At 35.6% G+C, this 15,696-nt stretch overlaps 1 protein-coding gene and 1 pseudogene across 3 annotated transcripts in view; both read right to left on the bottom strand.

The window, feature by feature from the left end:
• Nucleotides 1-15,660, bottom strand: part of Ss18 (SS18 subunit of BAF chromatin remodeling complex) — an 83,060-nt gene extending 67,400 nt beyond the window's left edge. For all 3 annotated transcript variants that reach the window (XM_026388059.2, XM_026388060.2, XM_026388061.1), the window contains exons 1-3: nucleotides 15,555-15,660; nucleotides 12,411-12,487; nucleotides 1,065-1,149 (exon numbers count right to left, since the gene is read on the bottom strand). In XM_026388059.2, the coding sequence (XP_026243844.1) occupies nucleotides 1,065-1,149; nucleotides 12,411-12,487; nucleotides 15,555-15,623 (231 nt within the window). In that variant the 5' untranslated portion in view covers nucleotides 15,624-15,660. The remainder of the gene's footprint in view (nucleotides 1-1,064; nucleotides 1,150-12,410; nucleotides 12,488-15,554) is intronic.
• On the bottom strand, nucleotides 3,198-3,472 carry LOC113182223 (small nuclear ribonucleoprotein E pseudogene; annotated as a pseudogene).
• Nucleotides 15,661-15,696: the final 36 nt, after the last annotated feature.

Below are 15,696 nucleotides of genomic sequence, written 5' to 3'. Positions count from 1 at the left end.
CCTAATGTTTTCTTTTTTAATTTCAGTATAACCAAGAATTCAGTAAAAGGAAGTCTTTGTTTTACTAACTTTAAGAGAATTGTAAAATAGAAATCTGCCATTCTGTGATCCCAAAATGAAATATAGGACCCTCATAAATGACTACTAAAACAATTAGGTGAAAGGTAGATAGTAAGCTTCAAAATGGACTGATCAGATTGGCATTACCAATTCTCACTGATCAATTTTAACACTGCTAAAAATATTATCAAACATGTTCTTCCTGATATGATACCCTAAGAAGTACATAGTACCTACCACCAATAAATACTCTCAACCAAAAATCAAACTTATCTATAATTAAACCTCTCTACCCAATTATCAATTTACATGAAATAAGAGATTGAGGAAACATGGACAATGATCAGGAGGATACAATCCAGAATGTGATAAAATTTATATGGTAGATGACTCAATTTCTCTAATAAATGCAAATCTAAAAAGACAAACTGATATACATTGAAAGAAACTTAATACATATAACAACCAATGCAATCCACAGACCTTGTTTATATTCTGAAGCAACTGAACTTTAAAACTTTGAGACATTATGAAATAACTGATGGAAAAATGCAAACAGATTGGTTATCACAAGATGTTAAGAAATTATAGTTAATTTTATTGGGTAGGATAATGGTCTTATCTACCAGAAATGTATACTGAAACATTTATTAGTGAAATTATAGGATGTCTGGTATTTGCTGTGAAATATTCCAGATACATTAGCAAATTACTTGTGTAATTAAAATTAAAAAGATAAATACATAGGTAGGTGGGCAAGTATGTGGGTGCATGGGTGAGTAGATATAACTTTCTGAGGATAAGAACTGATTCTAGATAGATTAATTTAAATTAAATGAGAGCAAAATAATAAAGCTTTTAGATAATATTGTGTACTTTCAAGTTCTCAAAGTAATTCAAGGTTTACTAAACAAAACTCAAAAATCACTAAACAAAAATGTGTTATACCGTAACTATAAAGACTATAAAGACTATCTACTTCACACTATTTTAAAGGTACTTACTGCTGGTAAAAGAGACTGCATATTTTGATTAGAATCTGCTATTGTAGCAAGGTATACCAAGTTTGTATGCAACATCTGCTGATACCTATTAAAACAAAACAAATATCAGTATTAAAAAAACTATTCCTATATGCTTAAATATAAACATTCCAATCACTTCTATAGAAGATTTGTTAGCTTAACATCAATAACACTTCAATTTTTCCTACTTCCTCTGCAAAATAATTCCAAGTAATAATATATTTTGCCGCAGTCTGGCTGGGCACAAATAACCGAGCCGCCACAAAGCCTTGTAGATTCAAACAGCAACTCTTTATTCCCCAACTCTCACCAGCACTGCACACACCACACGGCCCGTCCAATCTCTCCGAACCCCAAGAACTGAACCCCAAGAACTGCATGGGAACTCCAAAGTAGTGGGCGCCCTATTGCCTGACAGTAAAGGTCAAATATACAATTCAATCAATCCAGCGTCACAGCAATTATATGTAGCTTCATTCAAATCACCATCTCAATGGTTTGCTGGCATCACCTTTCAACCATTCCCTCTGGCAAATGCCAGGCGTCATTCTGACTGGGCTATGGTTCTCAACAATATTTAAGGTAAAAATTAACAAAGATCTCACCACATATTAACTATGAATTAAAATAATGAAAATAAGTCAAAAGTTTTATCAGATTAAAGTATATGAATTCAGGTCCAAAATGAAATTATTTCCTAAAAAAAGACCTTAAAAGAAAACATAGCAAATTATTTGGTACATATTTTTTTCCTGTTAGAAACAACTGGCTTCACAATTTTTGTTTATTAAGGGGAAAAAACTTAATTCTCACTAACCTTAGTTTACTAACAAGTCTATACATTTAATGCTCAATATGTACCTAGTCAGACATGATCTATTTTTTAATGAGTCTTAAACAAGGACCAAAAAAAGTTATTACATTGTACTGAATTACTCAGATGATTAGTTTTGTTTTTCAAATTGTACTAACAGCAACAAGTAATGGGAACCATTTTGTATTCTGAAGACAGCTTAAATGGAATTTAAGATACAGGATTCTAAGGGTTGAAGATGAATCTCAGTGGTAGAGAGTTTGCCTAGCAGAAAAAAGGGCCTTCTGTTCTATCCCCAGCACCAGAAAAAGATTTAAAAATTTAAATTTTAAAAAGATACAGAATTCTTTAAAAACCAACCTGTCATTTTTTCCCCATTTTTATTGGGGCATTATACTTATACATACTGATAGTTCTGTTGTTATATATTCATACACTTATACAACATACAACAATATAATCTGGCCAGTATCACTCCCCAGTACTTTCCCACTCCCTCCCCACTCCATCCCCTTGGTCCATTTCCTCTTCTAATCCCCTTTTGATTTTAATGAGGTTTGCCTCCGTCTTCCTTTTCCTTTTCCCCTCTAGCTACAACATGAGTGAAAATACAGGACCCTAAACTTTTCAGTTTGACTTACTATGCTGAATGTAATGGTCTCTAGTTCCATCCACTTTCCTACAAAAGCTGTAATTTCATTTTTCTTTATGGCTGAATAAAACTCCATTGTTCATATATACATTTTCTTTATCCATTCATCGGTTGATGGACACCTAGGCTGGTTCCATAGTGTGGCTATTGTGAATTGTGCTGCTATAAACATGGGTATGTGGGTATCACTAATCACTATCTTCAGAATAAAAACCAAGGAGTGACATAGCTGGGTCATATAGTGGTTCCATGCCTAGTCTTTTAAGGAACCTCCATACTGGTTTCCATACTGCCAATCTGTCATTTTTTATTAGAACAAATATACTTCATTTCAAAGTATCTTCCTTCATGCTTTCCTGATATTTAATTATTACTATGGTTGTATTAAATACTCAGATACAAGATTTTCTGAGGACCACTGACTACCACACCAAAAATAGAAATATAAATTGTACTAAAAGGCATACTTTATTCATGATTCTTTTTTTTTTTTTAATAGAGTCCCACAGCATTCACTGTCATCTGGTAATAACATAAGGATAATCAAAACAATATAAACAAATGTTTTAGAACTATACTCCCAGCAAAGAACATCTAAAAAAAAAGAATGTAACTTTCTCTGTGATTTCTCACTCATTCATCATATCTAGTTGGAGACACTTTATAGCAGAGTAATATTATCTCCTTTTAGCATGATCCTACCCAATTGTTTTCTTTACTTTTAGTATGAATCTCTTCTGCATCATCTAATACAAGGTTCATGTACTCATCAAAACCAATAAATTCAGCCATCCACTGGCATATTAGCTTGATCACAGAACCACACCTGAATCCAGCTTCTGTTTTGCAAGTATCTAAAGTAAGGCTGATGAGCTACACCATCACCTTCTGCCCTTTCTGGCCCTCACAATTGTAAGCCATGGTAGAATCTCACAAAGATTCAAGCAACCAGCTCTTTACCTCAGAAAGCAACTTCTGGAATTGTATTCATGATTCTTTAATTAAAAAATTGTTATGCTGATTAGTACTTACTAAGCCAGTGTTGAAGTACTATTAAATCCAATCTGCCACTCAACAGTCTCACTTATCTAAAAATGAAGTTAAAGCAGATTTCTTTGAAAGTCCCTTGCAATTTTAAATAACTATAAACAGAGCATTGTTTATGAAGTAGATTAATTCCCCTAACCTTCTTCTAACCATCAAATTTTTTTTAAATTATGATAAAAGAATGCATTACAATTCATAATACACATATACAGAACAATTTTTTACGTCTCTTGTTGTACACAAAGTAGAGTCACATCCTTCCTGTCTTCTTACATGTACTTAGAGTAATGATGACCATTGCATTCCACCATCTTTCCTACCAGTGTGCCCTCTCCCTTCCCTATCTAGTGTTCATTTAATCCTTCCATCCCCACCAAACTTTTTAACTTTTAATTTTAAAATTACTTAAAACTTGCAAAAAAGTTTTGAGAACAGTAAAGAATCCCATTTATATGGGGCTGGGGATGTGGCTCAACTGGTAGCGCGCTCGCCTGGAGTGCGTGCGGCCCGGGTTCGATCCTCAGCACCACATACCAACAAAGACGTTGTGTCCGCCGAGAACTAAAAAATAAATATTAAAAAAAAAAAAAAAGAATCCCATTTATCTTTCTTTCAGATTCCCTAATTTTTAGGGGCTGGGGAGGTGGCTCAAGTGGTAGGAAAAAAAAAAAAAGAATTCCATTTATCTTTCTTTCAGATTCCCTAATTTTTAGGGGCTGGGGAGGTGGCTCAAGTGGTAGCGCGCTCGTCTGGCATGCGTGCGGCCCGGGTTCTATCCTCAGCACCACATACAAAGATTTTGTGTCCGCCGAAAACTAAAAAATAAATATTAAAAAATTCTCTCTCTCTCTCTCTCTCTCTCTCTCTCTCATTCTCTCTCTCTCTCTCTCTCTCACACACACACACACACACTCTCTCTCTCTCTCTCTCTCTTTAGGGGAAAAAAAAAAGATTCCCTAATTTTAGTATTTTAACACATCCTATCATTTGTCTCTAAATACACACAGGTATGCACACATACTTTTTTCCAAAACCATTTGTGTGTCAGCTGCAGATATAACAGCCCATTACTCCTAATACTTCATTGTCAGTTTCTCAAACATAAGGACATTCCCTTAAAGAACAGTATAACCATGATAATAAGGAAATTAAAATTAACATTACCATCTAACCCACAAAGCACATTTAAATTTGTCCTGATACCTCCCCAAAGTCATTTCCCCCAAAACAAAAAGGTAGGGGGAAAAAAAAAAAACATTTTAACTGGGCTTTTCTAACTTCAATAGGTTTTTCTTTTTGGTGAAACTGCATTTGTGTGTGTGTGTGTGTGTGTGTGTGTGTGTGTGTGTGGTGCTGGGAATTGAACACAGGACCTTGTGCATGTGAGGCAAGCACTCTACCAGCTGAGCTATATCCCCAGCCCAAAACTGCATGCTTTTTACAGCATTCATCAAATAAACTCATTCTAAGATAAAACAAGGCTCAAAGACAAATACTAACAAATATAGTATATATTTATGTTTTCTAAGTCTGTGTATAGGTAAACTTAAATGCAATCAGGAAAGATTCAAGAGTCTAAATTCAGTTAGACACAAAATAATAATAAAAAATTAAATATCTTCCTGAGATTCCATAAATACCATTACATTTGTCACTCGTGTAGTTTAGTTATATACCATATAATAACATAATGATGGACGTATATCTCTTTATATATCATAGTGATCCCATAAGATTATTTCATGAAGTAACCCAGTTATCTTTGTTTGTACACTGTACACCCCATGACATCTGCACAATGATGAAATTGACTAATGATGCATTTCTCAGAATATCCCATTATTAAGCAACATGACTGCATTTTCTTAATGTATACACTTATGATTTCTAAAATAGTGCATTAAAAAAAGAAAAGCGTAGCTGAGCGCAGTGTTGTATGCCTGTAATCCCAACAACTCTGGGGGCTGAGGCAGAAGGATTGCGAGTTCAATGCCAGACTCAGCAAAAAGTAAGGTACTAAGCAAATCAGTGAGGCCCTGTCTCTAAAATAAAATACAAAATGGGGCTGGCGATTTGGCTCAGTGGTTGAGTGCTCCTTGAGTTTAATCCCTGGTACCCCCCACCCCAAAAAATAGAACAGAAAATTGAATATATAAGCTAAGGGCACATATAAAACATGTTCAATCTGATGCTGGTAATTCTTTTATAAGCTAGCAGCAGATATAAAATATATTCTACATTTTATGATTTTGAAGGTTTTTATTTGTTTATTTTTGGTACTGAGATTGAACCCAGGGACACTTTACCACTGAGCTATATATCCCAAGCCCTTTCGTTTTTTATTTTGAGACAGGGTCTCACTAAGTTTCTTAGGGCCTCACTGAGGTCCCAAGAGGCCTCAAACTTGTGATTCTCCTGCATCAACCAACTGAGTTACTAGGATTTGTGCACAACCATACCTAGCAAAATGTTTTATGTTTGGTGATAATACTGTTTTCATATACTGATGGTTATCCCCAAATACTTACTATTATTAAGATATTAAGTGAGAGAATGTTCACCTCTTAAAGATTCCACTAATACACTACTACATCAATTACCTTGCATAATGTAAAATAACAACTATTAAATTTATTGATATAATTAAAAAATTAATCTGAAAAGGTCAGATTTCTTAAAAAAAAAAAAAACTTTACCTAGAAGGTATAAAGGATACATTTCTATTAGACAACAGGAATACATTTTAAAGAATAAAAGTGATGTTCCCAAGTAGAAATTTAAAATTAAGTTCCCTTGGGATAGGGATGTGGCTCAGTGGTACAGTGCTTGTCCAGCATGCACAAGGCCCCAGGATTAATTCCTAACATCACCCCCCCTAAAAGAAAAACCCTTAAATTTTCAGTTTCACAACTACTTATAAACACTCTGAAACAACTAGACCCAACACAAAATGCAAAAAATAAGGACTGACTAAAGTAATCAGTTGGTCAATTTAGAAAATGCTTAACTGCCATAACAGCTTAAAAATGCATTCTCATGTTACCAGAATGAAAAAGGAAGAGGATCTGGACATAGAGGTCCAAAAGTGATTCAGACCATTGATTCATATCTGTTTGACGCCCCCCTATACCAGAAAAAAATTATGGTATGTTTGTATATGTCTGCAAATAAAGTTGGAGAAAGCAATATATACAAACACATTGCCAGTGAAAAATCTTTGGGTGGTAGAAATATGATATTCACTCACTTATCTCAACATATTTCTTTTCTAATTTTTTACAATGCATATATTTTTTTCATAAAATAGTTTTTTTTGGGTTTTTTGGTACCAGGGAATGAATCCAGGGGCGTTAACCACTGAGCAACATCCCCAGCACTTTGTATTCTTATTTAGAGACAGGGTCTCCCAGTGTTTCTTAGGACCCCGCTAAATTACTGAGGCTGGCTTTGAACTCATAATCCTCCTGTCTCAGCCACTGGAATAATAGGTGTGCGCCACCATGCCTAGCAAAATATTTCTTTTTTTTTTTAATAAGGTATTGATTCTTTTTCTTTTTACATATTTATTTTTTAGTTGTAGTTGGACACAATACCTTTATTTTATTTATTTTTATATGGTGCTGAGGATAGAACCCAGGGCTTCACACATGCTAGGCAAGCACTCTACCGCTGAGCCACAACCCCAGTCCCCAAAATAGTTCATTTAATTAAAAAAAAAAAAAAACTGCTTCAGGCAAAGTTATCACATCTGAAGGAAGTATTTAATTAAAATTAGCCTATTAATTCTTTTTTTTTTTTTTTTCAGTTTTCGGAGGACACAACATCTTTGTTTGTATGTGGTGCTGAGGATCGAACCCGGGCCGCACGCATCCCAGGCAAGCGCGCTACCACTTGAGCCACATCCCCAGCCCCTATTAATTCTTAAATAGTTGTAATTTTTAACACATCTCATATTTTCCTTTTTCTTTTTCTAATTATGAAAATTGAGAATATTTTTTAAAGTTGGTAAGAGGAAATTTTTTCTTTTCACTCACAAACCAACCCTGATGACTTAAATAAGAATATCTAAAGAACAATAAGAATAAAATTAAATCCATCAAGGCTGGGTTGAAGCTGGATGCAGTGGTGCACACCTGAAATCCCAGGGACTTTGGAGGCTGAGGCAGGAGGATCACAAGTTTCAGGCCAGGCTTAGCAACTTAGTACAGTACTAAACAATTTAGCAAGACCCTGTCTCAAAATAAAAAAATAAAAAAGGATTGAGGATGTAGGTCAGTGGTACTTAATCTTTAATACAAAAAATAAAATTAAATTACAAACTAGGTTTGGTAGCCCATGCCCATTTCTCGGCTACTTAGGCAAATGAAACAGAAAACTAAGCCCAAGAATTCAGGCTCACCCTATGCAACACAAGGAGTCCCTGGTTCTGAAAAAGAAAGTTGTGAAATTCATCAAAGGGCAGAATTTAATATTCTAGCCTAAATCAATTTAAGCCCCATTTGCATCAAGCATATGTGAAAATGAGGTCTATTTCAATATACAGAGAACAAAGAAAATGATCATATGCTCCTGAAAAAGTTGAAAATATACAAAATAATACAGCATAAATTTTTGCTGACTTGAGTTATAAAAGTTAATTATCACTCTGAACATCTACTACTCATGACATGTGCTGCTGGGTCCAATAAGAAACTAAATCTGGTGATCTGATGCTTTGACACAGGCCTATAAATCCAGTGAGTTGGAAGCTGAGGCAGGAGAATCACAAATTCAAGGTTAGTCTCGGCACTTAGCAAGGCCCTAAGGAATTTAGTGAGACCCAGTCTTAAAATAAGTAAATGAATTAAAAGGGGTGGAGATGTGGTTAAATGGCCCTGGATTCAATTCCCAATACAAAAGAAAAAAGAAAAAAAAAGAAAGAAATTAAATTGTCCTATGCCATAAAATCCAATGGCCATATTTTGGGTTCTTTAAAGCCAAAGGTAAAAATAATTATTCTAATCAATACCTCCCAAGTTGAATCAATCCATATAAAATGCAAAATGGGGGCTGGGGATGTGGCTCAAGCGGTAGCACGCTCGCCTGGCATGCGTGCGACCTGGGTTCGATCCTCAGCACGACATACCAACAAAGATGTTGTGTCTGCCGAGAACTAAAAAATAAATATTAAAAAAAATTATCTCTCTCTCTCTCTCTCTCTCTCCTCTAAAAAAAATAAAATAAAATAAAATGCAAAATGGACAGCTGATTAGAAAATTAAAAAATCTAATACTCAGATCTTGGTTTCTAAATATCATCCTACAAAAAAGAACTAGGCTTTGAGAAATTGGTGATTCCAGACTTCTACAGGAAAAAGGATGGGATAAAACTAGAACATTTTGTGGTACAACAAAATTTAAAAATTCTCAAAAAATAATAGAGAAATGTCAAGAATACAGAGGGGCTCCCAGTGGCTGAATCTGGAACTGTTAAAAAAATAGTATTATTAGTGTAATAAATTACAACCTAGAGAAAACAACAAAAATGCGCAAGTCCTTTCAGATATAAATAAAGGAATGAATTAATGAATTGGGGGAGAGAAGGGAAAATATCTTTCTTAAGTAGGATTCCAAATAAATACAGAAGGAATGATGGGTCTAGTTAGCATTTGACAATGACTATAATAATAACTACATCAGGAAACAAATCACTGGGAGATGCTAAAATTAATGTGTAAAAGTATGATAAGAGCATATGTGTGTCTCAAAGTATTTTCCCATCAAGATACATATAAATTACAAAGGAAAAAAACAATAACTTTATGGTAGAGAAAATAGTAGCCACCACCTTAATTAAGTCAAAGTTATCACCAATATTGGGACAAACTAAGAATGGACTGAGAAGGACAGAATATTGTGTCTGTGGTACTACTGGCAAAGTATATAGTGTGAATTTAATCCTGAAGAAACAGCAGTCAAATCCTAAAAGAAATACAGTCCACAAAATAACTGGTCTGTATTCTTCAACATCAATTTCAAGATAGAAAGGAATAATTCTAGATTAAAGTATAATGACAAGAGAAAGGAACAGTTCCAAATTAAAGTATTAAGATAAGACATGCAAACTACATGCAACATCTGATCCTGCATTGGACCCTGGACCAGGAAAAAAAAAAAAAAAAACTCTAATGGGACAACTGGCAAAATCTGAAAAGGTGATAAAGACTGAATAATAGTAGAGATCTCTTTTCAGAGTGATGAAAAAATGTTTATAATATAAGGCAGTGGTGATGGTGGTACAACCTATGAATATACTGAAAGCCACCGAATTGTATACTCTGAAAAGTTGCATGTTAAAGGATGTAAAATATATTTCAATAAAGCTCTCAGATATATGTTTTTTAAAAAAAGAATGAATAATAGTATTATATTCTTGATTTTGACAATTACATTCTGGCAATTTAGAAATACATTTTTGTTTTTAGGAAACACTGAGATTTCTCAAAGTAAGAAGAGAGACTCACAATCTATACTTACTCTCAAATGTTCCAGAAAAAAAAAAAAAAACACTATGATAAAAAAAAATGAAAGAGCAAATAGGCCAATGTTATCATTTGAGGAATTTCAGTGAATATCACACAGAAATTTCTTGTGGTTTTTTCTTTTTTTGTACCAAAGATTAAATCACTGAGCCACATCCCCAGCCCTTTTACTTTTTTATTTTGAGACAAGGTCTCACTAATTTGTTTAGGGCCTTGCTAAGTTGTTGAGGCTGGCTTTGAACCTGTAATCCTCCTGCCTCAGCCTTGCTAGCTGCTAAGATTACAGGCATGCACCATACCTTCCAGCACCCCCACCCCACCACCCGTGGTCTCTTGTGCTATCTTTGAACCTTCATTAAGCGTGAAAATTATTTCAAAATAATGTTTTATTTAAAAAGACACACTTTTCACCAATCACATGGACAAAAATATTTAAAAGATATTCACTGCTGGCAGGTATGGTTTAAAACCAGGACTCTGAAAACCTGATTAGGGAAAGCAAACCAATACCATCTCTTTGTGGGGTAATCTGGCAATTTAGCATGGTCTTTGACCCAGTAATTCCATTTAAAAACTGTAACCTACAGCTAGGGATGCAGGTCAGGGTACAGCACTTGCCTAGCAGGTGCAAGGTCCTGGGTTTAAGCCACAGCACCACAAAAAATAAAACTATCATCTACAAAAATATTAGAACAATAATATTTATCCGTGTATGTTTACATAGATATGAATACAACATGTAAATGTACAGCAAAGTTTTTGGAAGGATACATACTAAAGCATTAAAAATAGTCAACTGTGGAAGGGAGAGAAATAAGACTGGGAATAAAAATAAAAAGATTACTTATGTTCTGTTTTTATACTTTGATTTTTTAATTTTAAAAAATTTTTTACAATAGCAGGGATTGAATCTACAGCCTTGCACATGCTAAACAAGTATTCTACCATAAAGCTATCCTCCTATCCCCCAGGTCTTTCACTTTATTTCAAGGTAGAGTCTAGTCTAATTACGTCAGCCTTGACTTGTGATTCTCCCACCTCCACCTATAGAGTAGTTGGGATTAGAGGTGTGCACCATCAAATCTGGATGATTTTGTTTTTACAAAAACAAAATACAACTTTTTGATTTCAAAATAGTTCTACACAAAGAAGAAAAAGTAATAAAGACCTGAAATTAATATGTAGTGAATCAAACGACAACCAAGAGACCAGCACAAAAGGAAAAGCAAGCCAGCCAGAGGTTGCTGGGAATGTCTGCCTGGAAACAGACTAGTAAGATTGCTAAGAAAGACATGTGCCCCACAAAATGGTCTCAATAAGATATCCAAAAGCTGTGTTGTCCAATACAGCAGTACTAGACAAAATGAAATGTGGCTAATTCAAAATGAGATGTGTCATTATAGTAATATACACAATGGATTTTCAATACTTAGTATGAATAAAACAACGTAAAATATCTCATTAATACTTTTTATGTTGATTACATAATGAAATTACATTTTGGAAATAATGAGTTTAAATATATTACTAATATTCATTTCACCTTTTCTTTTTATTTATATACTGCATCCACAAGAATATTTTATATTACATATGTGGCCTACATTTAAATATCTGCTAGACAATGCTCCTCCAGAGATGTTTGATAAAATATTCAACTTATTCTATCATATCAGTTTCAATTAGGATATACCATTTACTTCAGACATATCATTTCAAATTTAAAAAGTGTGGTTCTCATAAACAGTAACCAATTATTTATTAAACATAGGTTTGCTTTCTCATCTATATCACAGAAGCAAATAAACATACTACATAGATCAATATCTAACTTTTCCATAGATCGATCGATACACAGATTTGAATTCATTATTTATAAAACAGGGTAAGTGTAAAAAAAAATTGATACCCACCTCCCTCACAAAGAAAGTTTTCTTTTGTAAAATACCAAGAAAGACATGGGAACTTGAAAACATTTTACCATGTGAAAAAACTCAGAACAGATCACATATTGTCTGGATCCAATAGGCAAATCTAAAATCTATAAAAATAGCAAGTAGATCTGGAGTTCAAAGATTAGAGAGGAGGATGGGAAATGACTGCCACAGGGCATAAGAATTCTTTCTGGGATGATGAAAACTTTCTAAAATTGCATAACTCTACAAAATATTTTAAAAACACTGAACTTTACACTTTAAAATAGTTATAATTCAACCTGTTTTAAATGAAAAAGTAAAAAAAAAATACACACACAGAAAAATGAATACAAAAAATGTTTCTTATCAATCTTACTGAGAACACTCTGAAGTCTTTCCTTTATTCTGATAGTCCATTATACACTGAATAAGATGGTTATTTTCATCCAACATCTGAAATAAAATTAGAAAAAGTTTATTGTAAAGTCTGTCAAGTAAAATAAAAAACTAGAAAATTTGAGGGAGGGCATTAATAAATACTGCTTATAAAAGAACATTAAAGTGCACCCCCTAACAATATATTGCTACCCGGAAACGACTGTTATGTATTCTAAAATCATTTAAGCAAACATGAAAACACAAAAAACATAATTCTCTTAAAAAATACTTTGTTAATGTTGCTACCTTCTGCTATATTTTAAAATTCATTTTAATAACAAATTATAAAGGGGATTAGTGAATCAGCTCACATAAAATTTCATTACACACTAAAGAAATCTCTTTTATAAAAGTATGCAATACACAGTTCATATGGACAATGTATTAAACAAGTGATATTTCTTCCTTCAGATTTCTAGAAATACTTTATTTAGAAACTGAATTCATTTAGGTCTTTTCCTACACCTACTATGGTTTACCACAAAAAAACTATTTTATATCTTTGGAATGATATCATACTTAATCAATAATTTTAAATATCCCTATTCTAAGTATTCTCCCTCTGTATTATTTATTAACTGAAGCCCAGAAAGGAAAATTTAGGTTTCTTTTATATTCAAACATTTAATTACCTCTGCTATCTGTAAAAGTAGTTTTAGCGAGTTAAGACTAAAATTTAAGAGTCCAAGTTGGCTTTGCATCACTCTACAGCTTAGTAATTGTAAGGAGAAAGTCTGTCCTTATTATACAGAATTAAGTAAATACATGAAAATTTCAGCTCAAGAGGCTTGATAAGGTAGTGGCTAGCTTCCAAGTTCTATACCAGTATGATTTTATGATTCTCCAAATATGTATAATAATAAAGTACAAAGATTTCTATACATGTATATTAATACAGACCTGTAAGATTACCAGATATATGTTGTCTCAAAACTTTTTTTAAAATAGCAACTTATTCTTCTTGTAACAATTCTAAGCCATCCTGGCTTTGAAAGTTAAATAAGTCACACTCTTTGAAAGAGTACTAATTATGGCAATTAAAGGTCAGTTAGTTTTAGTGCCAACTTTGCTATCCTGAACAAACCACTTAAGTTTCCAGGAGCTTTAAGATCAAGGAACAAGAGACGTTCCTTATACACCTATCCCAGTCTTCCAGAATTCAATGAAAGAACAATGCTATAATCGCTATCTAAATAACTTAATTTTTTTTTCATTAAAAAAGACCCATTTAACATTAGATGTGCTGGGCACAGTGGTACATGCCTGTACTCCCAGCGGCTCAAGAGGCTGAGGCAGGAGGAATGACAGTTCAAAGCCAGCCTCAGCAATTTACCAAAGCCCTAACCAATTCAAGGAGACCCTCTCTATAAATAAATATGAAAAAGGTGCTATGGCTCAGTGGTTAAACACCCCTGGGTTTAATCCCTGGTACCAAAATAAATAAATAACATTAGCTGTGACTTTTTTCCTGTATCTTCATCATAATCTTCCCTTGCTGAGGGGGAAAAAACGGTCTAACAAGATTGTAATAAATACAATTCCTGGATGCCAAAAAAAATTTTGCACTTAATGTCTCAACATCCTAATCCAAACTCCAGTTTAGTGAATTCACAACGTATCTTCTCCAGTATATTCGTCAATCTAACAAACTTGAAATTAAAATATGTCTCATATATAATATCAATTCGACACTAAAGATGAGGCACTGAGTTTGGAATTCATTTTTCTCCTCTCATGTCACGATAATCAGCATCCTCTAAATTAATTATCCATGATAAACAGCCTGAGACTTACATAAGAAAAACTTTGTAGGATCAAAGAAAAATTCCAGAGTTTTTTAGAGTCCAAAAATAAGACAGAACTCCTCCAGAAACATGTTTTGTGTGCATGTGTACTTGACGCCGTTTGCCAGGCTGCAGGCTTAGTCCAGCGCACTACACCAAAGCACTGCTTTTTCCAGGCACTAACAAGCCGGTTTGTTCATGAGATAAAGCAACAGTTGGGCAAATGTCAAATGCCACACCACAAAGAATCTGACAGTAAACAGAAACCGATTAACATATTCTACGGGCACACAATGGTTCCCTGAGTGGCATTAAAAGTTGACTTTTCTTCTGTTTTCATCCTTGCTCCAGTGCAGAAAAGAAAATGGAAATATTTAATATAAACTGCTAAAATTAGCAAGTAACTTTTCCAAGTTCAGCCCACTACAATTTACAAAGCTGCCTTGCTCCGTAGGCAACAACAGGGAGGAGGATAATACAGAATCTTTGTGTCCCCAACTGGCAGTAATACCGCAGCGACTGCGGTAGCTTTTCTAAGGGGGACGCAGCCCCTTGTGTTTTTACCACGACTTATGTAATTAGTCAGGAGTGTCTCCACCACTGGACTGCAAGCTCCAGGAGAGCAGGGTTCACTGCTCACCACAGTAACCCCAAAGCTTGCAATAGGCACTCCAGAAATATTTGCTGCAGATATAAATGTACATGGGGTGATCCAGAAAGCAGAAAGGGGCCCCAGGATGACCCTCAAAGTCCATGGAGTTCTTCCTCGTCTGCCCGCAAAGACTCTATTAAGGTTCTCAAGTTCTCCAGAGAGATCCCCAACTCCGCGGGAGTTTACGGGGTTCCGACTCTCCCTCCGCGCCGGGCAACCTGAGGTCGGGTCCGCACCAGGCAGCCGCGGCGCGCGGGGCGGGGCGGAGCGACGCCAAAGTAACTCTGAGCGACGCGCGGGGCCGCAGGCTCCAACACACTGCCCTTCCCCGCGCGGGCGCACGCGCCCCGCCGTCCGAACGCCGCCCTATCCCTAGAGAAATCGGGCGACGGTTGCGTGGGCTTTTGTGCCTCTAAGAGCCTAAACGCGCGGAAGACTCCGTGAAAGAAAAAAACCGGTTCGCCCTCTTCAGCCTCCCACTCAAGCACAGCCCGCGGCTTGGGTTCCCATAGACTGCCGCTTCCCAGCAGGCCCGCCTCCGCCTCCCCCTCCGCCCCCGGCCGGGCCGATTCCCGCCCGGCCCTGCCCTCGGGGTCTCTCGCAAAGACGGGATGAGCCTGGCATCCCCAGCCCCTCGAGCTTTCACCTTCTGGATCGCGGCGGGTGTGATCTCCCCCTTGCCTCGCTGACGCGGGGCTGCGAACGCCACAGACATGTTGCCGCCGTCACCACTATCGGCAAGTCCCGAGCGCTCCGGGTGAACGGCAAACTGGGGGAAAGACGCCGGC

The sequence above is a fragment of the Urocitellus parryii genome, chromosome 13 (genome assembly GCF_045843805.1).
Source record: "Urocitellus parryii isolate mUroPar1 chromosome 13, mUroPar1.hap1, whole genome shotgun sequence".
Lineage (NCBI taxonomy): Eukaryota > Metazoa > Chordata > Mammalia > Rodentia > Sciuridae > Urocitellus > Urocitellus parryii.
Note: the sequence above shows the minus strand (reverse complement) of the source record. Positions and strands in the feature narration are given on the sequence as shown.